The 25,333-nt window shown below is 36.4% G+C and overlaps 1 protein-coding gene across 1 annotated transcript in view; it reads right to left on the reverse strand.

The window, feature by feature from the left end:
- The window catches only part of RALGAPA2 (Ral GTPase activating protein catalytic subunit alpha 2), a gene marked incomplete at its 3' end in the record, with an annotated part of 286,220 nt that overhangs the window by 130,780 nt on the left and 130,107 nt on the right, over positions 1–25,333 (reverse strand). Inside the window, exons 21-23 of the mRNA XM_084248454.1 lie at positions 17,975–18,168; positions 17,151–17,249; positions 16,761–16,916 (exon numbers count right to left, since the gene is read on the reverse strand). Of these exons, the coding sequence (XP_084104580.1) occupies positions 16,761–16,916; positions 17,151–17,249; positions 17,975–18,168 (449 nt within the window). The remainder of the gene's footprint in view (positions 1–16,760; positions 16,917–17,150; positions 17,250–17,974; positions 18,169–25,333) is intronic.

The raw sequence follows: 25,333 nt of genomic DNA on the forward strand, positions 1-25,333 counted from the left end.
ATTTTTTAAAAGATTTATTTATTCGTGCATATAAGAACCAGGATACAGGCCACAGGAGCGGGAGGGTGAGAGGATTCACCAGAGACAGAGCGGGGAGCAGAACAGGCAGACAACTGAAATACACTGCTGAGGGGATTAGTGGACGAGACAGGAGAGGGCTGCCACGCCATGTGGGATTCTCCCCGGCCAGCCAGGATCGAACAGGTGCTGAAGAGTAGCGCTGCACTCAACCGCCTGCACCACCACTGGAGGGAGGCCCCTTTAAAAGGATTTTATTTCTTTAAACAGTTACTTTCAGGCAGATGTTGAGGGGAACAAGGAAGTAGGAAGAGGAGGGATTTGGATATAAACTCCTAAAAGATACCACTAATTTGTCCTCTACCTTTAGGCAGATACTTTGTTTTCTGAGAAGCAATTTCATCATCTGTAAAGTGCTAATGAAAATGCAACCTGCCCCACAGAACCCTGACAAAGGGTGAAAGATTTATCCAAAACCATTTTGTAAATTCTCAAGTCTCATACATCTCTGAAGCAGTAATTCTAATCATGATCTTATTAAAATGTTAATTTTTCTAAGATCAATTGAGAAATAAGTCTTGAAACAGATTTGACTTAAAATCCATTCATTAAGAGTTTGAAATAGAAAACAAGTCATTCTGATAATTTCATATGAAAACACTTAACAGTAAATTCATAAATTTCTCTACCGTTAACCAGATTGAGGGTACCATGTCAACTGCTGTGCAGCAGATAAAGCATAACCCCTGCCTTCTAGCAATGACCTCACAGTTATACAGAAGAGAGAATGAGGCCAGACCAAGATCATAGAGCTCATGCAGGGGAATGGCCAGTTCTCCATAGGGACCCCAGGGCAGGAAACAAATAGGAGATACAAGGCACAGAAGGCACAGGTTAAACACTAAGATTCCAATATGGGGCGGGGGTGGGGGAGAGAGAGGCAGGTATTTTATTTTATTTTTAATGTCCTCTTACTAAAAGGGTCTTTTTCTAAAACCGTTTTTCTAAAATTTCTCCAGCCCCCAAATACCTACCAATGACTATTTTTCCAAGGAAAAACAAAAGAAAAGCTGTTCATTGTCCTTTAGAAAACAATGTTCTAAAGTGTGTTCCAGTAAATCACATTAATAGCTGAACAATCTGCAATTACCAAACCAGCACTTATTGTCATGTATTAAAAAGAAATCAAGACAAAAAGAGATTATCCCCCAGAAGGACAGTACTTTCTCATAGAAACAAAACTTGCAATTTGAAATGCATTTCTTGATGTTATTTCCTGTATCCAAACCTATCCTTTGGAGCAAAAACCATAGTCATGATTGAAAATTTATATTCAAATCACCTCTTTCCAAATGTTAGTTATGTCTTCCCCCACTAAGCACAATTTAGTACTCTATAAGTCATCTCTCTGTTCTGTGGTCCATTTCTGCCTAACACAAAGTGTGAATTTTCTTAATTCATAGAATTATAAATGGGAAAAGATCATCCTTGCAGGTTATTAATGATGTTCCCAAACAACAGGGAATCCCTTCTGGAGTGACTGTACCAGCTCCAACTGAAGCCCTAATTTCCTCACCTTTCCAAGACCCCAAAGAGAACCATTATACTCCCATTTCATAGAACTAGAACCTCAAGCCAGAAAAGGACACATACGGTCACTAACTCAAGGACTTCAGTGCAAGACATTCCAGTTTGAAAGTGGATGGCCCCCTTCACAGTGAGGTGGTCCGGCCATAGAGCCATGGAAAGATAGGTTAGAGCTCCAGAGATGACAAAGCCAAAACCACCATGTCTAACAGGAACTGGGTTAGCTGGAATTCACCACTAGTCCCTGTTCTGGAGGTGAGACAGTCTGATCTCTCTCCCCACAGGTGTGTCTCTAAGATATTTGAAGATAAAAATCATCTGTGTCATTGTGCGAACTCTTTACTATGTAAAAACTGTTCTCTTCCTATTCTTCTTCTCAGCCACTGGACACTGTGAGTGGGGGGAGCAGAACCACCCTGCGTCCAGTCTGTCCTCCATCCACACTTGCAGTGCTTTGGGTTTTGCAAAGGCAGTACACACCACTCATTCAGACTGAGCTTCTAGACAAAATATATTTCAGATATTTTACATATTTTCTCCAAATTAATCAGATCACTCCAAGTTTTTTTAAGTTGATTTGTAAAAGGCAAATGCAGAATTTTATAAATTTCATAAATTTATAATTTTATAAATTTTATATGTTCAGTATAAAACATCTGCCCTCTAATTTTAATCTCCCTGGTTAAATTTTTATATGTTTTAACTTCCTTGAAAGTTGAGAGAGGTAGTCTTTCACACTTTTTTTTGACTACTGAGTTTTGTCCCTTAGTTTTTGGTTTGTCATTTAGTTCTATTGCTGACCTCTTCTAGGTTGGTATCATCTGTGAGTATATTCTTAAAGGAAAGGGTTTTTCAACCTCAGCACTACTGTCACTTTGGATCATAAATTATTTGTGTGATTCTGTATACTAGAGGATGTTTAACGACATCCCTGACCTCTTTCCACTGCCAGTGCATCCTCTACCCACTTGTGGCAACAAAAATGTCTCTAGACATTGCCAATGTCCCCAGAGCGGTGGTGGCAAAATACCCCTGAGTCCCAGAAATCACTCTTCTAGGGAAAGGAACACTGGGTAGCTCATCACTGTAGAAAGCTAAAGACTAATTTGAAATTAATAGAATCAAAATCTCAACCAGAATGGTTCAGCTCAGCTACTCAGGTCACCTATTCTTCTCCTTATGCCGTGTGACTTTAAGAAGGCCTTCCTTTATTTTCTCTAGCTTTCTCTCAATAAACACATCTACTGAGCACCTTTTTCATCTGGGAAAAGACAAGATGAGTCTACTAAGTGAGTCTACCAGTGACTACAAGTAGAGTCTCCAAGTGAGTCTACTAAGGAAGATTGTGGTGACTTGGGTCTTATGTGACAACACAATAGACTATCCTTCCATAGAGAGATCTCAGAGCAAAGGAACATCTTCTCTATTGAAAAATGTAGGCCAGCTTATACACTCTATCCTATATAACAGTTTAGTAAAAACAAAATCTCTCAATTTTCCACATGTATTGAGTTATCATTATTATTATTATTACAATATATTGCATTAGGGCTAGATACACAAAATTGATATTCTTCACTGAAATCATTTATTTAGGGAAAGTTTTTATACCCTTAAACTATCATCATCCCCCAAAACAAAAAACAAACAAACAAAAACCTCTAGCCCTAGCCTACCAGGTAGACTTTTTCTACTCTGGATCAGCCTTCCATGCTATCATCTTACACTTTTTAAAGCTATGAAGCAAGTTTACCACACACATGTTAAACCTTATAATTGAAACCTCTACCATCTGTTACCTTCTACATTTTTCTACTTTCCTTATTTATGTGTAAGTGGACTTGGTCTGTACCTCAATGAACAGAATTATTGGTCTTACACCTGTAGAAGAAAAAAATACCCTGCAGTTTATAGTTTTGGTTCAGTCATATCTTATATCTCCATGACTACTGATAGCTAAAGTTACAGAATTAGGATATTTTCTTTGATAAAACTTTGATCAACCTATGACTTGTGAATGATGGCGGAGCAACATGGCGGCGAGGAGACGCTGCGGCAGGAAACCACCGCCGGGGCAGACCAGGTGCACAGGGGAGTGTGTCCCCACATCGGCATTTTAGAACAGGGACCTTTCTCCAGTAAAGACTGCTTGAAACTGACATGACTCCTGGAGGAACCAGAGGGGAGCAGAGAAGCCCACCCAAGATGCCGGACAGTCCCAACAACACAGTGTCCCAACGCATACGGCAAATTAGAAAACAGACAGTAGGGAGGAGAAGAACCACACGCAACCTAGCAACTCTCCAGAGAAAAAGCACACCACAAAAAGAAAACCAGCCCCCAGATTGCAACGACAGTAACTTGGAAGAACTTCTGAGCCTTCCAGAAAGAGAATTTAAAATTGCCGCGATTAAAAAACTGACAGAAGTCATAAAGGAAAACAATGATAAGGGAAAAATAATCAACGATCAGAAGAATGAAATTGAGTCCCTAAAGAGGGAAGTAAAAGAAATGCAGGAGATCAAAGAATTAATGGAAGAACTAAAGAATTCTGGGAAAAGCAATGAAAGCAGAATAGATGAAATGGAAGAACGAATAAGTACTCTTGAAGACACAGAAATAAAAAGAACCAAAACAGAAAAGGAAAGAGAAGTACGAAGGAAAAAGAATGAAGAAAGACTTCGGGAACTATCTGACTCCATGAGGAAAGGAAATATAAGAGTTATAGGAATACCAGAAGGAGAGGAGAGAGAAGTAGGAACAGAGAAAATATTCAAAGAGATAATTGAAGAGAACTTCCCAAATGTGAAGAAGGAGCTGAAAATTGATATACAAGAAGCAAGAAGAACACCAAACTTCCACGACGAAAGGAAAAACACAGCAAGACACATAATAGTAAAGCTTCCAAGAATCCAGGACAAGGAAAAAATAATGAAGCTGGCAAGAGGGAAGAAACAGATAACATTCAAAGGAAAGCCAATCAGGCTGACATCAGACTTCTCCGAAGAAACACTACGGGCAAGGAGAGAGTGGAGGGACATAGTCAACAGACTCCAAGAAAACAGATGCCAACCAAGAATACCCTATCCCGCAAAGCTCTCCTTCCTCTTTGAAGAAAGAATATGGACCTTCCCAGACAAACAGAAACTCTGGAATTTCATTACAACTAAACCCCCACTCCAACAAATACTACAAGGAGTCCTAAAGCCAGAACCTCAGAGGGACAAATAACAATGAGAGAAGGCCAAAAAAAAAAAAAAAGTTATTAAAAGAATAAATAAATAATATCAAAGGAAAGACAAACACAATGGCAAATACAGATGTTAACATATCAATATTAACTCTAAATGTAAATGGACTAAACTCTTCAATAAAAAGACACAGAGTTGCAGCCTGGATTAAGAAACAAAACCCAACCTTTTGCTGTCTCCAGGAAACACATTTAGCTACAAAAGATAAAAATAGGCTCAAAGTTAAAGGATGGAAAACAATCCTACAAGCAAATGGACCGAAAAAGAAAGCAGGAACAGCTATACTTATATCAGATAAAACAGATTTCAAACTCAAAAAGATAAAAAGAGACCCCAATGGTCACTACATTATGATCAAGGGGACAATACTTCAAGAAGAAATAACACTCATTAACATATACTCACCAAACGAAGGAGCACCAAAATATATCAGACAACTGTTGTCCTCTCTGAAAACAGACATCAGAGAAAACACATAGGTAGTGGGAGACTTCAACACACCACTATCAACAATGGATAGATCAACAAGACAAAAAATAAGTAAAGAAACCAAAGCTCTAAATAAGGACCTAGAGCAATTGGGCTTAACAGACATCTATAGAACACTAAACCCCCAAAAAACGGAGTACACATTTTTCTCAAGCGCACACGGATCATTCTCCAGGATCGATCACATACTGGGGCACAAGACAAACATCAACAGATACACCAAGATTGAAATCATATCAACCATCTTTTCTGACCATGAAGGCATCAAACTAGAAATAAACCATAAAAAGAAGGCAAGGAACTTTCCTACCTCATGGAGATTAAAAACCACACTACTGGAAGACCACTGGACTAATGAGGAGATCAAAGAAGAAATTAAAAAATTTTTTGAATTGAACGACAAGGAGGACACCAATATCCTAAATGTATGGGATGCAGCAAAAGCAGTAATAAGAGGAAAATATATAGCAATAGAAGCTCACATCAAGAAACAAGAAAGAACTCAAAGAAACAACCTAATCTCGAAGCTCAAAGATCTAGAAAAAGAACAACAAAAAAACCCCCAAAACCAGTAGAAGAAAAGAAATAATAAAAACCAAAGCAGAAATAAATGAAACTGAAACTAAAAAAACCATCCAAAAGATCAATGAAACCAAGAGCTTGTTCTTTGAAAAAAATCAATAAAATAGACAAACCCCTAGCCAGGCTCACAAAGGAAAAAAGGGAGAAAGCACAAATAAACAGGATCATCAATGAAAGAGGAGAAATCACAACGGACACAGCAGAAATCAAAAGAATAATCAGTAACTACTATGAACAGTTATATGGAAACAATTTTAACAATCTAGAGGAGATGGACAAATTCCTACAACTCTACAATCACCCAAAGCTAGATAAAGAAGAAATAGAACACCTAAACAGACCAATTACAATTAGCGAAATTGAAATGGTAATCAAAAACCTCCCCAAAAACAAAAGCCCAGGACCTGATGGATTTACAAATGAATTCTACCAAACATTCAGAGACGAATTAGTGCCTATCCTTCACAAACTCTTCCAAAAAATTGAGAAGGAAGGGACAATACCAAACACGTTCTATGAAGCCAACATTACACTAATACCAAAACCGAACAAGGACAACACAAAAAAGGAAAACTACAGGCCAATCTCCCTAATGAACACTGATGCAAAAATCCTCAATAAAATTTTAGCTATCAGAATCCAACAATGTATCCATAAGATAATTCACCACGACCAAGTAGGATTCATTCCAGGGACACAAGGATGGTTTAACATCCGAAAATCAATCAACGTTATCCAACACATCAACAAAAAGAAATATAAAAACCATATGATAATATCAATAGATGCTGAGAAAGCTTTCGACAAAGTGCAACACCCATTCATGATAAAAGCCCTTGAAATTCTTGGGATACAAGGAACATACCTCAACATCATAAAGGCCATCTATGACAAGCCAACAGCCAGTATCATTCTCAATGGTGAAAAGCTGAAAGCAATTCCATTAAGATCTGGAACAAGACAAGGATGTCCACTCTCACCACTGCTTTTCAATATAATACTGGAAGTCCTAGCCAGAGCAATAAGACAAGAGAAAGACATCCAAGGAATCCAAATAGGAAAAGAAGAAGTCAAACTATCACTATTTGCAGACGATATGATATTATACATAGAGAACCCCAAAAAGTCCACAGAAAAACTAATTCAACTCATCAATCAGTTCAGTAAAGTGGCAGGATACAAAATCAACACGCAAAAGTCAGTAGCCTTCCTATACACAAACAATAAATCTGAAGAAGAAGAAATCAAAAAAAACCATCCCTTTTGTTATTGAAACAAAAAAAATCAAATATTTGGGAATAAATCTAACAAAAGAGGTAAAGGACCTATACAAAGAAAACTATAAAACACTGTTAAAAGAAATCGAAGAAGACACAAAGAAATGGAAAGACATCCCCTGCTCATGGATTGGAAGAATAAACATTATTAAAATGGCCATCCTTCCAAAAGCAATATACAGATTCAATGCTATTCCAATCAAAATTTCAATGTCATTCTTCAAAGAAATAGAACAATTATTGATGAAATTCATATGGAATCACAAAAAACCCTGAATAGCCAAAGCTCTCCTAAAAAAAAAGAAGGGAATGGAGGCATCACACTCCCAGACTTCAAACTATACTACAAAGCCATAATCATCAAAACTGCATGGTATTGGAACAAGAACAGACATACAGACCAATGGAATCGAATAGAAAATCCAGAAATAAACCCACAGATTTATGGTCAACTAATCTTTGACAAAGGAGCAAAGACTATGCATTGGAGCAAAGAAAGTTTGTTCAATAAATCGTGCTGGGAAAACTGGGTCGCTACATGCAAAAGAATGAAGCTTGACCACTACCTCACACCATACACTAAAATCAACTCAAAATGGATTAAAGAACTAGACATAAGACCTGAAACCATAAAATATATAGAAGGAAATATAGGCGAAACACTACATGATTTGCACATCAAAGACATCTTTACAGACACATCACCCAAAGCAGTGATAGTGAAGGCAAAGATAAACAGCTGGGACTACATCAAATTAAAGAGCTTCTGCACAGCAAAAGAGACAATAACAAAAACAAAGAGAAACCCCACCAACTGGGAGAACATTTTTGCACCCAACACTAATGATAAAGGACTGATCACAAAAATCTGCAAAGAGCTGATGAGACTCAACAACAACAAAGAAAATAATCCAGTCAAAAAATGGGCAGAAGAGCTAAAAAGAAACTTCTCTGAAGAGGAAATGCAAATGGCCAACAGGCATATGAAAAAATGTTCAACATCACTTGTCATCAGGGAAATGCAAATCAAAACTACCATGAGATACCATCTTACACCAGTGAGAATGGCACATATTAAAAAAACTAGCAACAACAAATGTTGGCGAGGGTGTGGAGAAAAAGGAACTCTTCTGCACTGTTGGTGGGAGTGCAAACTGGTCCAACCACTGTGGAGAGCTGTGTGGAGATTTCTGGACCTACTAAACATAGAGCTTCCATATGATCCAGCAATTCCACTCCTAGGTATTTACCCAAAGGACACAGAAACATCAATTCCAAAGAACACCTGCACCCCTATGTTTATAGCAGCACTGTTTATAATAGCTAAGCTTTGGAAACAACCCAAATGCCCAAAAATAGATGACTGGATCAAGAAGATGTGGTACATATACACCATGGAATATTACTCAGCATTCAAAAAAGATAAACACATGCAATTTGCAGCAACATGGATGGCGCTGGAAGTGATCATGCTCAGCGAAATAAGCCAAAAAGAAAAAGAAAAATACCGGATGGTCTCACTCATAGCAGGAATCTAGAAAACTTAAATAAGGGACCAGGAAAATGAATAACTGTAAGAAAGTGAAAATCAAAATCAACAAAAAACTATGAACCAGAGACACTTTTAGGGGGGCGGGGGCGGGAGGGGAGGGATTGGGGTCAGAATGGGGGGGCTGCTATTGTATGGGGAATATAACAATAAAATTTATTATCAAAAAAAAAAAATCAAAAAAAAAAAAAAACCAAAAACCTATGACTTGTACTTGCTTATAAAATTTTAAGGGAAAAACTTTAAAGTTTATCACTTGACAGTATAACATTGTATGATAGATTTGATATTTCATGACTGAATTTGTGTAATAAATACATAGGAATAGTAATTATTAACTTGATGCATATAAAGAGGGTTGACATATATCACCTACCCTTGTAAATATTATTCTTCTATTAAACCCATGTCAAACTTGAAAGTTGTTTACTGCTGCAACACTTATATTCAATAAAGTCCCTTTAACTTTAATAAGGTAAATTTAAACAATACAAATTATATTTTTAGAAATATGTTCAGTGTTAATTACTTTAAAAATGAATAAAAACAAAAAGATATTTAGAAGTGCTAGTTTAATATCTATAAATAAATTTACAGTTTGCACAGCAACTGTTTGAATTTCAACAGGGTTAGAAAATACATTCTCATAAATGGAGAAAATATGCCTGGAAATCTTTCTCACACATTTCTCCCTTCTAGCAGGCAAGAATTCTTTGGGGATAACGCTGGTGTATCTGCTTAGTCTGCTCCAGTGGATGTCCATTGTATTGAGAGGCTGCCTATCCTACCTTGCCCCACACACTTGACTCAATTCATTTTCATGCCCTTCAACTTTTGCTTTAAGAAATATAGAATTATAGAATGAGGGCCAGGAGGTGATTACCTTCTCAGGACACTTACCAATCAGCGTTATATCCTATCTGTGCAAAATTTCTCTCTCTCTCTTACACACACACTATACAAAATATATATAGATATGGCACAGATGTACATATATATATATACACACATGAATAAATAAGTTTATATACACATACACACAAACTCCATCTGTGTTTCAATTCTTATTAGGCCCTCCTTACTTTGCCCTAGCCTACTACAACAATTCCCTTTCTGTGCTTCTTTTCATCCCGCTCTTTAGATTATAAGACATCCCACATAACCCCTATGGTTTAAAGCTTCTTAAAATGCTTTTTGATCATGTTGAGTGCTGTGCAACAACTCCCCATTATCCATGGGATGAAAATGACTTTGAATCAAGGCTCTCTACAGTACTGCCAGGATTCATGTCCACATGTTATTTCCATGCATATATCAGTCATTAAATCAAAACCACTCTGGTCATTGTTTTTTAAATGCAGCTTGAGAAGGTCTGTATCTCAGACATGTGAAAGTTCATCCTGGTTCTTGTCCTGTGTTCTAAATCCTATCCATCCTTGAAAGTCTTGCTCAAATTCCACCTCTTCTATCATCAACTTTCAAACTAATTTGTGTAGAAGGGTATTCAATTCCCATAAAGTGTATGTATATTACAAATATTCATTTGTGTGCCTTACACCACTGTGTATACCCCCAGAACATGTGAATACTATATAATTTGAAAAGATTACTGAATCTCTTGTTATATTTAGGAAAGAACAATGTGACACTAATAATACATATTACCTTATTATAAAATCAAATTAGAAATTCAAAGAATGTTCAACAGGAGCAGGCATCAGTTCTGCTAGTCCAACTCATATACTTGAGTTGGACAACTCAAGGACCAGGCAACTCCCGGGATCAGAGGGGGACAAAGCTGAGTCTAGACTCCAGATCTTTTAGCTCAAATACAAGGTTTCTCATTCATAAAGTCAAATGCTGAATATATTTTGAAGTCCTCTTATATCCTGAAGTTCTGTAATACAGAGTTCTTCATTCTTAGTAACCTTTGGAATATGCCTATTTTTACCTACTAGACAATCCTATAAGTTTTTAAAAAATGCTTTTAAATGAAACTTAAATTAACCTTCTAAAGCTCCTCTGCTAATACACATCAAGGTTACTATTTAATTCTAAACATCAGTCGACCCTTTGTATTTATAAACATGCACTTTACTAACATTAAATTAAAATACATGAATTCAAACCTTGATAAAAGGTCACTTGCTATACACAATAAGCATATTACAGCTGTATTAGTATTTTTCTTTGGAAAAATAGGCCCCTAATTTGCCATCTTAATTCTTCACCTTTTTCACCTTTCTTCACCTAATCATTAATGTTTAGCCCTACATGTGTTTATAAATTTATGTGTATCCAACATCTATGGCCCTAGTTGTAAGTCTAAATTTTCAGCAAAGAACAATTCTTTGTCTGAGAAAAGGTGATGCAATGATTACATATCACTGCATGATACAGGCTGTCTAGGGTTATTAAAAGAGTCAGGTATGACCAATTTACAAGTATCACCCCTGCACCTTGCTTTCATAGCTCACTGCTGAGTCTTATGCTCACTGAGGGGTCTCTTGGGATCCTTTTACAAACGACTGTTTATTATTATATTATTCCATCATATATCTCATGAGAGGAGGTTGTAACATCCGTTAAGACAATCATGAATTATTTTGACTTCTATGATAGAATATTACTCTATAGATGATGCTTAAAATATATTTTCTTTAACACTGAAATGGCAAAAAGTTTATTAAAATAAAGAATGAAATAAAAACAAAATGTTCTTAAGGCAACTTAAATATTCTTAACTACTAAACAAGTGGCTAAAATGGGGGGGGGATGCTAAAACTGAAATATAAACCAGGGGTGATTGTGTATCACCAGGGCTTAGCACAGTGCCTCGCAGAATAGTCACTGTCTATTCTTCTTTGCAGACAACAGAATCCATTTGTTTGTGTTTAATGGGAAGGGATTTATATCAGAGCACTAGATGGCTTGTAGAATATCTAGAAATGCCAAGGAACACGTCATAACACTACACAACCGGGGAACAAGGTGGTAAGCAGAAATGCCAGCTACACCACAGAGCAGTTCCAACAGAGACTCCACTTCCTGCTCTTGTTGCCAGCAATGCAGGTGCCTAAGCAGAACTTCTGATACAATGGCTGCCCACAACTCTCTAAATCTATATTCCAGAGCCATGCAGGTGTCTCTGCTGGATGGCACCTAGGTGAATGTTAATCCAGCTGCAAGAAGTCAGGGACATGGAGAGTTCAGCTTTCTAGTCTCCCATGCTAAAGGCACTGAGGGGGAAGAGGGTAGAGGCTGGAAAGTGAGCCAATGGCCAGGAACATACAAGAAACATTTGTGAATCACAAAAGGGCTAAATAAACATATCATTACTTATGTCCGAGCCAAAGTATGGGGAGTGGTTATTTCTCTCATGTTCTGAAATTCCACAATACCTAGTTGTATCTCATAGTCAAATCATTATGTTCAAAGGTAAGAAAAGATGGGGGGGGGAAACAATTTAAGATATTAGAAAGTAAAATGTTCTCGATGTACTCAAGTTGTGGCTGTCCTTTTCCCCACATCTGCAGAAACATTACAAGGGCTCATTACAAGGGAGCTGTCATGGGCAAGTTCCAAATCCAATGTATTACATATTCTATATCCTCAGAGTCATCAAAGAACCTTCTGAAGTGGACACTATAATTATCCACATTTTTAGATAAGTGAACCAGGACACAGTAAAATGAAGTGCCTAATACAATGTGTAGTCAAGACTAGAACTCAGACAGGCTGTCTTGTTACTAAAGCATAACCTTACACTGTACGATATAGACTTGGAGCTGAACAATTACTTTAGGATAGAACCATATATATTTCTTCACCTGACAGAGGTCTCATACATTTTTGTTATGTTACAAAATGCAATCATAGAACATTATAAATGAAAATGACAAAGACCTTCATTTCCAAAAATTTTATATTTGCATTAAATTTGCAATAATTTTGCATTAATGTAAGCTTTACATTTAAAAGAGAATTTAACTTTGATGTATAACAGACAAATAACATTAAGACATTAAATCTGTAAGTCATTGTTAAAAAACAGTTTACTTATTTTAAGCAAAGAAAATTTCCAGTCTTTGATATATGTACTTTGAAACATGAAAATAAAATTCCTTTCCTCAACTGTCCTCTTCCATTTCACACATACTGATCTCTCCATATGTTTTAAATAACGATGAAATTAATAGGAACTGTTTTTAATAAATCCAAATCATAGCTCCTTTCATGTCCAAATTTTGGGGGAAGACTGAGGTGAAAAAGTTGCTTAAGCATTAGGAAAAACTGAGAACAACCTGGAACAACTTTAGAAAGAGAGCTGAAAAAAGATGAACAGGAAAGACAACTATGGAAATGTATTTGCAAGTTAGGATGGGAGAGCACTGCGATTAAGGGGATTTGTGGGGTGGACAAAGGCCAGAGTCCAGGTAAAACAAGATAAAAGGGAGGAATACAATCACAGACTATTAGTTTGAGCAAAGTGTTAGCTAGGAATCAATGGGAAAGATACATCCCGTGGAATAAGTCAAAACTGTAAATTCGCTTTTAATATATGGTATTGAACAAAGGTTCTCATTATTTTTTGTATCTTAGTCATTTAAACAAGGTATCTATACAACTGACTTGCAGAGAAGAACCAAAGGGACATCACACAATGGGTCAACATCATGCAGTTCCCAGCACAGAGTGTGGCGCTGAGGGTATTGGGGAAGTGAAGACCCTTCTCCCCCTGCCACCAGACACAAGGCAGCCAGGCAGAGGGAAGATCAATTATAGGCAGGCTTGACAGTCCCAAAAGACACCCTAAATTTTCTTTATAATTTATAGTTATTTTGAATGTATTTCTAATTCTAACTATTTTCTAAACCAGTAACAGGATTAATTTTTTAAAAACTTATAGTCAAGGAAAACTAAGGCAATTTCAAAGCATTTTCCCAATCATACTAATAAAATATAAACCCATACTGTACATGACTGTGGGAAATATTCATTGGTAAGGTAACTGTTTTAGTCACTAAATTATTAAGTTAGAATAGCTAAAATTGGCCCAGTAGATTTTAAAAGTGGTTTGGAATGTGCTATATTTTGGTATATGCATTATTTTTATATAAAATGACTATATTTGTTTACATAATCAATTTCTATATTATATGAAACCATGACTCTATATGATTATATCACAGAACACAGGGCAATCTGTAATAAATAAAAAGTGTTCAATTACTCTAATCACCCTATGTTTGGGGAAAATGTCTAAACATCTTGGAACTCATTTCAAATCCAACATACTATTAGTTACTACTGATGTAATTTTGATACTTTCAGATTTAGAAAAGCATGTGTAAGACGACCAAGCCACACCACAATGTTTTCAGGGCCCTGAGTCTTGTAGCAGTTTTAAAGCTGAGGCAGCCTGTGAATGGCCCGGATGAGAGTCATGCAGACAAGTGTGCCACCCAGAGGCAAAAGGAGAAAATTCACCTCAGATTCTTTAAGACAAAATTAATAAATACTAATATTAAAAAATTTATTTGCTATTACTTATTTTATGAATACAGGAAATTCTTTACAATGTTGTCTATGCGGGAACAAAGTCTTTTAGCGCCACGCTATATAAAAGTGTAGGCTCTTTGAGAACTGTCACAAGATGGAAACAGATCCTAGTTACAGGTGCAGTTTGCCAAATTAAAAAATTTAATTTAACTGTATTCTCTACAGTGAACACTTTCCTTTCTTTTTATAATTAATATAACATGTACTTTCAGATGTACATATAAAGTTCTGTTACAATCACCCTGATTTATTTAGACATGTAGACAAAAAGTTAGAACTAAAACCAGAGACATTTCTTACTCAAATGAGAAAAGTTTCTTTCATTAGAAGGTTTTCTGCATAATTTTCTTCTGGCAAAGGAATAAAGCTTATTTAGAGTAATTCTGTTTGGAAGACAGTCAGGATTCTTAAAATACATACCAAATAATTTTTAAGGTTAAAGAAAAACAATCAATTCTATTAGACACACAAAGCTTCTAATGGCCTAAATAATAGGCTGATTATAAAATGGAGATTCAGAATATCCCTGTTTTGTCTCAGAAGTCTGGACATTGGGATTACTGCCAGCAATAGGGCATCATGTAAGATTTACATATTTTACAATGAGCTACAAAAGATCAAACCAAACTTTACCCAAAACACAGCATATGTTAAAATGAGAAAATGATTTTAAAATGTGAAAACTTTTTTCTACACTGTAAAATCTTTTTTTGAAATGTTTGTACCCCCAATTTCTGATATATATTATTTCATCTCATTTTGTTTCATTTTCACTCCAATATTCTTTAAAATAGAAAGATGATTCTACACTCACACCCATTTATGTGACCTGCTAGAAAACTCATCCTAAGAATATATGGTTTTACTGCTGACTTTAAATTTGTTTGCATTAAATGAGAGGATTCTATACTTCCAAGTAAATTTTTCTCTCAAAATCTTAGCAAAATACAATGCTGTTAACTAAACTGTCCCCTCTTGGTTCTGTCACTAAACTATCTTACTATCTGTCAAAGTCAATTCTCTTCCTATTTATACCTCTTAATCTCTCACATGCCTTGAGTTGCATCATTCTGCAAAATATGCTTCCACCTGCAATGCTGGGTTCAGAATATATGAACATGAAGCACAAACAGTTTTACTTCCACATCTCCACTTCTACATTTATTTAGAAAATAGGGGAGAGTACGGGTCTAAGTCCAGTTCGCTATGTAGATGTCTTCTGCACACCACTGAAACTGGAGGAAATGTGACAAAAAACAGCTCAGTAGGGCAGTAGGATTATTGCCTTTAGATAAAAGTTTAATGATTAAAGCTCACAGTGTTTATTAGGAAATAAATTGCAAAAATTTTAAACAGGTCCAAGGGCTAGGAAGGTTCAAGTACATTCTGAAACAACAAAGAAAATCTGGCTAATTAGGAGAAAGACTTATTAAGTGTACCCTGGGAATACTAAAAAGACTTGTGTATCTAACTCACACATTTAAAGAATGAAAGAATTACAGAAAGGTAGGTCATGACTGATTCAAGTGTATTGGTAAACAGATATACTTTAAAGGGTAAATTCTGAAACACATTCCAAAGTGCTGCTGATCAAGAAGTTCTAGTGATAAAATTAAATACCTTAAAATTTCGTGGATCTTTTGTATTCTTTCTTCAATGCTAACATCTTAGTTCTCTTCATTTTTAAAATCTATATTCATTTAATCACTTCCTAATTAATTTCTATGTCTGCCTCCAAGTCCAACTCTATTTTAACACTGTCACATCCTTCAAACAGAGTCCAGAATAATCTCTGTGTAGTACAAACTAATCCTATCACTCACCTGCTTGAGATTCAGAGAGCTAGCCTGAGTCACAGTGCTCCAGTCCCCCTCCTCACCCTCTGTCCACTAGACACAGTCTTCCAAAAGGAGAAAGGCCTCAGGCTGGCCACTTTGCACCAACCACACCCATGTGTATGAGAAGTGCCTGTCACAAGTGGTTCCTTTGGCTTTTTGTTTCAATTTCACCACCAGACATAAATAACTTCTCATTAAAAAATGACAGGCCCTCTAATTTATGGGTAAGGTTATCCTCGTAACTCCTAAATGACCAGAATCACTTCCTTCAAACAATATTTAATATAAAATGCCAACAAAAAGTGGATGAAATAGTATTTACGAGGTTGACAAAACAGGCAGAGGTTAGGTTGTATGGAACTGTGTAGAACAAAGAATAAAATTCAGATTTGGTTTGGTACAGTACAAAGTCACAGAAGTAAAAGCAGGAATGTGATAAAACCACTTTTGAAAAACTAATGTGGTTGCTGTGTGTAAAAGAGTTGCAATTATTGAGAAAGAATTTCAACATTTCTGATACATTCTCATAAACCTTAATTAAACCTGCAAAGAGTGATATACAACTTCCAAATAAATGGGCTACCATGATAAAGGAGTCACGGAATACCTTATCCTCACTGGTTAATCCCAGGTGCATCACAAGGTAAAAATGCACCAGGAAGTCTGAGTTTGGCAGCACGTCCTGGCGTCTGGTCATCATGGCACAGATCAGTTTGTAGGCCTGCAGTTTGCCTTCCTTATATTCATTTGGCAATGTCGTCGCCTGCCAAAGAGATGATGTTAAAAGATTTAATCAACTCCAGATGCAGAACATTTCAACATTTCATTTACTTCTCAGTTTGCCATAAAAGTTGTTTATGGAGATGTGGGATGCAGTGATTTTAGAAAGACCCAGCTTGTCTTGGAAGCATGCAGTTTGGGGCAATTACAATTTTTAAACTCAATTTCAGAAAGGAAGAGGAAATTGCAATAAAGGAATCAACACATATGCACTTGCCTTAAATAGCCATGATGCAAACATTCTGAGTGGTGGGATCAGGACCGGAGGAGATGGAGAAGTCTGGTTATCCAGGCTTACTGCTAGATTATCCCGTATCTAATTCACGAAGAGGAGAATTTTAGGAAAAGCAACATTTAGGTTATCCTTGGGCTATTTCAATATTGTTTTTTATGGCCAAATAGCGGCTTCCAATTAAATTTCTTTAAGTTAAGTGAAACTCTATAGTATCTACAAGTTTTTTTTAATCATAAGATCTATTGTCCATTGGTATTGTGGGTCTGACTTACTGTACCTGGTTTTAGATCTAATATATGACTAAGGCACTGCTTTTCTTTGACTATTATTTGGAGAGGCCCTGAACTCCAAATGTCAAGCAATGGTTTACCAAGTTTTACATATAAACATGAATCATGTTTCTGAAAAAAAAAATTTAATAACAAGAGGAAAGTGTACGCAATAAACAAGAACCAAAATGAACATTCTATGTATTCTAAGATTTCACTTTTGTAAAATGTGTTTATCATGTATCATTTTTAGAAAGAGAATAACTAAAACTACATAATACTCTTGTTTAACATTCTACATAGCATCCAATTGTCTATAGTAATATTCTTCTTACCCATTAAATAACTCTCCTGCATTTATAAAATGACCCAATTATAAGAATTTTTATTTATTCTTTTATAATCAATATACTTAACTAAATACTTAAATTGCATTTCAGAATATATGTTCTTCCTTGGCGCACTGCAACAATTTTTATGTTAAATGGTAAATTAATTTTCCCATATTAGAATAAAAGATAATGTAGTGAGATATACCTTTGCTAGTTTGTACCACAGTTCATAGAGGTAGCCAAAAACTTTGGCATGGATCTTCGGTGACTGGATATTATTCACATCTCCAAGGATTCCCAAGACTCTTCTCCATAGCACAGCAGCAGAATCTGGGTGCCAACCAGTGAGGTTCCCCCCAGCAATGATACTACAGTCATCGGTGAGGCATTCGCTGCTATCTAGGGAGAAACATGTGTGTGTTAACCCTGTAAAATCAATCCTGATTTTACCAAAATAGCCTTTTTTCTTTAATGAAAATTACTTGTGCTTGAAAATTTATATATTCAGGGTAAAATTATTAAGATAAAAGTGTTAAATGAATGACAATTTGAGGGCCTCCCTGGTGGTGCAAGGGGTTAAGATGCAACCTATGAACCTGACCACAGCCGCTGCAGCATGAGTTTGATCCCCGGCCAGGGAGCAACCCACAAGTCACAGCAGACATCTCCTGACTCGCCCCTTGCTCCCCTCAGCAGTGTATTTCAGTCACTCTGCTTGTTCTGTTCCCCAATCTGTCTCTGATGAATCCTCTCACCATCCCCAACCCCAACACCTCTGGCCTGTACCCCAGTTCTTATATGCATAAATAAATAAATCTTTAAAAAAAATGAATGACAATTTGAAATGATAGGAAAGCAGGATCAATGAAGAAAGGTCAAATGATTTTGATTCTTCCAATTAAAAGGGGAATACCTAGATAAGGCAAATCAGTACTTGGAGACCTGCAGGAGAGGGATAAGAGGGGAACCTTGAGCAAGATGGGTAGGGAATAGGATCATGAAAAAATAGGTGGCACAAAGGTCTCACTGCCAGAGTGACTCTTGTTGTGGCTGCTGTTAGTTTAGGCTTATTTGGGTATAATTTATTACAATAATTTTTATCCTTTTTAGATTCCAGGAATTTCAAGAAATATATATAATCATGTAACTGTCACCATAAATTGTTACCATAATTGGGATATGAAACAGTGTCATCACTCAAAAAGTGCCCTTTATAGTGAGTCCCCTTCCTTTATTGTCTGTGTCAGGCAACCACTACTATTTTCTTTTCCTAAAATTTTGCCTTTTCTAGGATGTCATACAAATGGAATCTTAGAGTCTTCTGTCTTTCTGTCTGGCTTCTTTCACTTAACATAATGCATTTGCAATTCATCCATGTGCTTTATGTATTAGTTTGTTCCTCCTTACTACAAATCAATATGTACCACAGTTTGCCCATTCACCTGTTGAAGGACATTTGGATAGTGTTCTGGTTTGGAAAATTATAAACAAAGCTATCATAAATATTTGCATATAGGATCTTATATGAACACATGTACATTTCTCTCTTTTAACACCAGTTATCACAAAATGGCATATATTATTTTTTCATTTTTTTTTTCCTTTTAGTGGTTTCCTTCGAGTGGCTGCCTGAGAAAGGAACATGTTCTTACATATTTGAAAGAATGTTTCTTGACTTCAAATTTATAGTTTGGTTAGGTATAAAATTCTGTTTCAGAAATGTTTTCTATAGGTTCCTAAATAATTTTAAAATCAGCAGCATCCTCATACTAATTTTTTTTTGTGGGACCCTCGCTGGTGGCCGGGGATCGAACTGGCACTGCAGAGGCTGCAGGCAGCCTCGCAACCCAGTGCTCAACCGCTGGGCCACCAGGGGAGGCCCCTTACACTAAAATTTTTAATGAAAAATTATTAGCATAAAATTTTAATAACCTCATTTTTATACATAGTATTCTGAAACTCCTATCTGCCTTGGAATTATGTATTTTTCTTGCACATCTGAAAGAGATTTGCAGAATATGGTACTTTGGGCTGACATTTTTATCATTGAGTACTTTGAATTTACCATTCCTTTCTTTGTTTGCTGAGTTTCTGCTGAGAAGTGTGATTTCTTGATGGGAGTTACCTGCTTTTATCTTGCTAATCATCTTCAATAGTCTTCTCTGTCTTGAATTCTGGCTAATTTCACTTTGTATTTTGGTGAAGGTTTTACTGCATTTAGGTAATCAAGTGTTCTTTTAGTATCATGGACTTGCCTATTAATTCCTTCTCCAGGTATTGAAAGTATTCCTCTGTTATTGCCTTGAATAAGTTCTCTGTCCTCTGCTCTTTCTCTTCCCTTTCTGGGATACCTATTATTCTTACATTGACTTTCTTAATGGTGTTGGATATTTCTAAAATTTCCTCTTACTTTCAGTTCTTCACATTGTATTTCTCTCATTTTTCACTTAGATTCTTAGTGCATTTCTATTAGATCATTAATTCAATCCTTCATTTGGTCTATGCTATTTTCATACCTTCCTCTACAGTTCTTGATTTCTTTACCTCCTTATTTTCTGTTACTTTCTTATTAAAGTTTCAATTCTTACCTTCTCTTCATTAATTTTATTTCTGAGCTCATTTAATTTTTATGAATTTTGTTGTTTCTCTTTCATTTGCTTTTGATTTCTCTTGTATTGCTTTGACTTGCCTTTCTGAGTTTTTTCTTGTAGTTCTTTGAGTATCTTTATTATAGCTGTTCTGAACTCCACCTGAAAAGGAGATATAATCCTCCATCTTTTTTGTATTTCTATTCTAGAAAGTTGTTCTCACCTTGTTATGTTTCATGTTGCTATGTATAGTATTTTTTTGTTTGCCCATTTTGTTGTTTGACATCACCCTATTTTATTTTTAATATCTATAGCAGTATCTTTGGATGTTGAACTATTTTACTTTTCCTGTAGGTAGTGCTGTGGTTTTCTTTTTATGTTTTTGGCCTTTGTTTTATGTCCTGTTCTGCAGTTGCTAAGTCAACAGGGTGGGGACTAGGCTGTAGGGGTTCAAAGAATGGTGCAGATGATTTTAGGCTCATTTTTGTGATATCCTTGCTCTCTAGTATTTGGGATAAGAGAGCAGTCCTGTGCTCCCTTGGGATGCTTCATGAACTATGCACCAATCCCAGGGCATGGGGGAAGGGAAATGCAGGCCAGAGTGCCCGCTTTGGTCTTATTTTTACTGGGGAATCTGTCTTAATATATTTTTCTTTTCTTAGCTTTTGCTAATTTATTCATCACATTCTCAATATGAAGTATAGTTTCAAATCAGATATCTTTGCAGAATTCCATAGTGACTGAATTAGTAAAATCCTGTAAAAATTCCATGAGCTTTTGAAAATCGCATGTATTTTGAATTACATTCAAAGTTTTTCATATATACCCTTTCAAACAAGGTTAACAGTAAAGTGTAAGTTATTTCTACTGTAATATTTTATTTTACTTAACTCATTAATGAGAACTGACATTAAAATTTCCTACTATTATTATGGTTGTTGCAGTAATTCCTTGCAATTCTATCTAATTTTGTTTCATATATCTGGGGAATATAGGTTCATATGAATTGAGAATTACTGTTGTCACTACCAAATGATTTTTGCTTTAAAGTTCATGCAACTGACATATATAAAGTTGCACCTACTGTCTTTTTTCTTATCAAAGAATTTATTTACTTACGTAATATCTCCCTGTACCATTACGTATTAGAGATACCTCTTGTAAACATTATATGGCTGGATTGTATTTTTCAACAAAATCCAAGAGTTTATGATTTTTTAATTGCAAATTTTAACTGCTTACATTTATTGCAATTACTAATTTATTTTGATTTTATTTCAACATCTTACTTTAGGTGTTCTGTTTAAACCATCTTTTCTTTCTATTTTGAATCTTTGGAAAAAGTCTCCAAAGATGTGTCCTCAACACTATCATCCTCTTTCTCTACTGTCTATTTTTTATTAATATAAATATAACCAAAGTTCAATTCCACACCCCATAGAAATAAATTTCTATGTAATTTGTAGTAATTATAATTTTTTGGTAATTATCAACCCCCAATGAATTTCATTTTCAGTATATATGTTTTTAAGGCCTAGTAAAAGAAATTAAAGCACAATCTGTGGAGGTGAGAAATTCAAGTAATGGAAACACAAGAGCCAACAATAAGAGTGAATCTCACAGGGAGCCAGGGTAGAATTAAGAATAGTTCTGTATCCTACAAACACTGTATCCAGCTGCAAACATTTTATTATAAGTGACAGAAAGATCTCAAGACATTGAAACAAAGAATAAGCATGGGACACAGTGTCAAGGAAATACTTTCCTAAGCACAGGACCACTGTTCCCGTCACAGAGGAAAACACATCTGTATTTTCCACATTAATATCATATAACTAATTGAGGAGACACATTAAAGTGTGGAGGGACAGAAGAGGAAGACAGCGTCACAGGGATTTTCTTGGCTTTATTCTTGGGAGGATAATCTGAACAGAGTCTGAAGTAGCACTAGATCCACAGACCCATTGTTCAGGCACCTCCTCGACAATGGAGACCAGTGTTGAATACTGCAGAAGGGACACTGAAGAAATTCAACTCCATACCACAAAAGGTGGGTGTAGAGAGATACCTACAGACTGGTTGGGGCAGGAGCCTGCTGGCAGCTCTGGGGAAGGGAAGGCTGAGATGTGTAAAGGTATACACTTGACAGAGTAGAGATAAATGTAGAGGAGCTGGGTGTGCCAGACAGACTAGGTCCCCAGTGAAGTGGGCAGGGTGCTAGACAGTGCTCTACCTCCTACTCTCTACCCTATTGGGATCTGTGTTACCCTGTGAGACACACTAACTGCCCAGAAGTGAGTCAGGAAATCAGAAGGGGCAGCTATCAGAGGTACCACAAGCATCAGCCAGTCTCCCTGCAAACCAACTTTCACCAGTGACTAGACCCAGCCAAGTCCCTCCCCAGCCCCAATTCAAAAACTGAAGATTAATTCTTGACATACAAGGTACAGAAAAGCCAAGTGGGAAAAGCTAAAAACAAGACAAAATCCACTATGCCATCTGGTGGAAAAGTAGAAATTCTGCATCCTCCAAGTTATAGCTAAGGACACTGTTGAAAAAATAGCTAATCATGAGCTCCCAAATGACAAGCAGCATAATGTGGCAGTTAATTTCTCTTAAAGAATGGCATCTCTTTTAATCCCTTAACAGGAGGGAAGTAAGGGGATTATATGATTTACAGTTTTGTTTCACCCCCACCCCCAAAATACAGCCATCCAAAACAGAGATTAGTCCCCACCCTTCCAGTTACACTGAGGCTTCACTTGAATAACACTGCCAGGTACCTCAACCCTGCTACCTGTCAACTGAAGCATTCCATGAAAGGATCCCATGCAGAAAATGTTTTAATACCACCTTCCTCTCAGAAAAATTTACATTGCAATGATAAAATCCTAGAGAAAAATCCCTCATCAGATTATCAATATGTGTTGATTCCATTAGAAGTATTTGAAATGATTACATACTCACAATTACTGTGAAAAAAATTTTAATGAGTTGAAATGTTTTTGCCTAAAATTACTCTATTCGTGGCATAAGTAACAGAGCAGATGCTGACATTTTACATAGATGGTTCCTCAGTAAAGCAGCACTTAATTAAAAATTGGGGATTTGAGAGATTTTTGAAAATTTCACATTCACCCTAAAAATACCAAATATTTAGTTTATTTTCTTGAGTGAGCTAGTAAGCTAGCCTACTATCTTTTCATTTCATTATTAAATCCTAGGGAGGCATTTAAAGTTTGTATTAAAGTGGAAACTCTTAAAAACAAGTAATATTCTATGATCTTTCTCCAAACACAAACAGTATATAATTTTGACAGAGCAATAAACTTTATAACTCTGTAATATACAAAGGACTTTAGCCATGAAATAAATCTTGGTAATTTTTTTTTAAAGGCACTTATGACTAAGTGATGATATTACAAGAAGACTGATATTTTAGATAGGCTTAGTAGCATTTTGATAAAACATGCCTGGTACTTTGGAAATGAAATTCCCTCTTAATTTGAAAACTAAACAGAAGGTACAAACCCACATGTCTCAACTGAACCACCTTAATCTGGGGACCAGAAAATTCAGGCCTACCCTTTGATAACTGAAAATAGAGAAGCAAAGTTGGCATTCCTCTGCCTTTCAGAATGAATCACTAAGACCTCACTCTTCTCTCCTCTCCTCCTTTTTAATGAATTCAGAAAGAAACCAATTCCAAAGTAGCTACCATTGTTATTTTTCTTTATAATTATTTTATGTCTTCAAGCAAATCAAAGCCCTGTGAAAGTGCCAAAATGCTGACAAACCATTCCTGCACAAAGTTTTGATGGCAGGTAACAGTAAATAAAATTCACTTGCACAGCTGTAACAGGGTGGTCCCAGGAAAGGGGGAGGTTCCCTGCCCCACCCAAGGGAGGGTGGAGCTGAGCAGGAAGAGGAGAAGCAGAAGAAGAGACTGAGGAAGGAGCAGGATGGAGCCAGAAGGAGACCTAGAGGAGGCGCATGGAGCCTAGAGACACGTAAAGAAACTGTGCTTGTCTTTTGGTCGTGGACTGGGTGACACAGATGTGGGTGAGACCCGTGGGGAGGTGACAATGGCAGCTTTTATCTTGATGTTGATTTTGCTCTTTTCCTTCCGGGCTTGTCCGGTTGTTTGTGACCCTTTTCTGTGGGTCCCCACTGGAAGATGCTTTAGATTTGTGGCAGGCTTTGGGGCCTTGCTCTGGGCCGATCCCATATGGATGGAGTTTTACCCACGAGGGGACGGGTAACTTTGGGTGCTTCATTTAGAAACTAGACTCTTTGCCTTACCTGTATTGTTTCCTAGTTTTATTAAAGTTCCTTCCCATTAAAGTCTCATGTGTTTTGTGTTGATGCGGCGGATGGCAGAACCCATTTAGAATAGGCAGGTTTGCGGGGTTTGGGCTGCCCCTCTCCCTGTCCTATAACACAGCTATAATTAAAAGCAGAAGTGGTGAAAGAATTTCTACAACATTTGGAGGCAGAGCTATCAAATATATTAAAGAAAAGAGATTTTGAAACTGTGCATACATACCTACATACCTTTTATTATTAAAAATGTTTAAAATTTAATTGCTGTCCTAGGTATCTACCTAAAGAACACAAAAATAGTAAAAGGAAATTGCACTCCTATGTTTAGAGCAGTATCATTTACAATAGCCAAGACACGGAAACAACTTACATGCCCCAGAAAAGATAGATGAGTTGATTAAGAAGTTGCGGCACATACACACAATGGGATACTACTCAGTGATCAGAAAAGATAAAATTTATGCCATTTGCAGCAACATAGGATGGAACTGGAGGGGGTTATTCTAAGTGAAGAGCCAGAAGGAGAAAGAGAAATACTGATGATTTCACATATATGTGGAATCTAGAGAAACTAAACAAAGGATCAGACAACAACTAAACAACTAAACAAACTAAACTAAACAAAGGACCAGACAAAGACACACTGTGAGACT

The sequence above is a fragment of the Talpa europaea genome, assembly GCF_964194135.1.
Source record: "Talpa europaea genome assembly, chromosome: 11".
Lineage (NCBI taxonomy): Eukaryota > Metazoa > Chordata > Mammalia > Eulipotyphla > Talpidae > Talpa > Talpa europaea.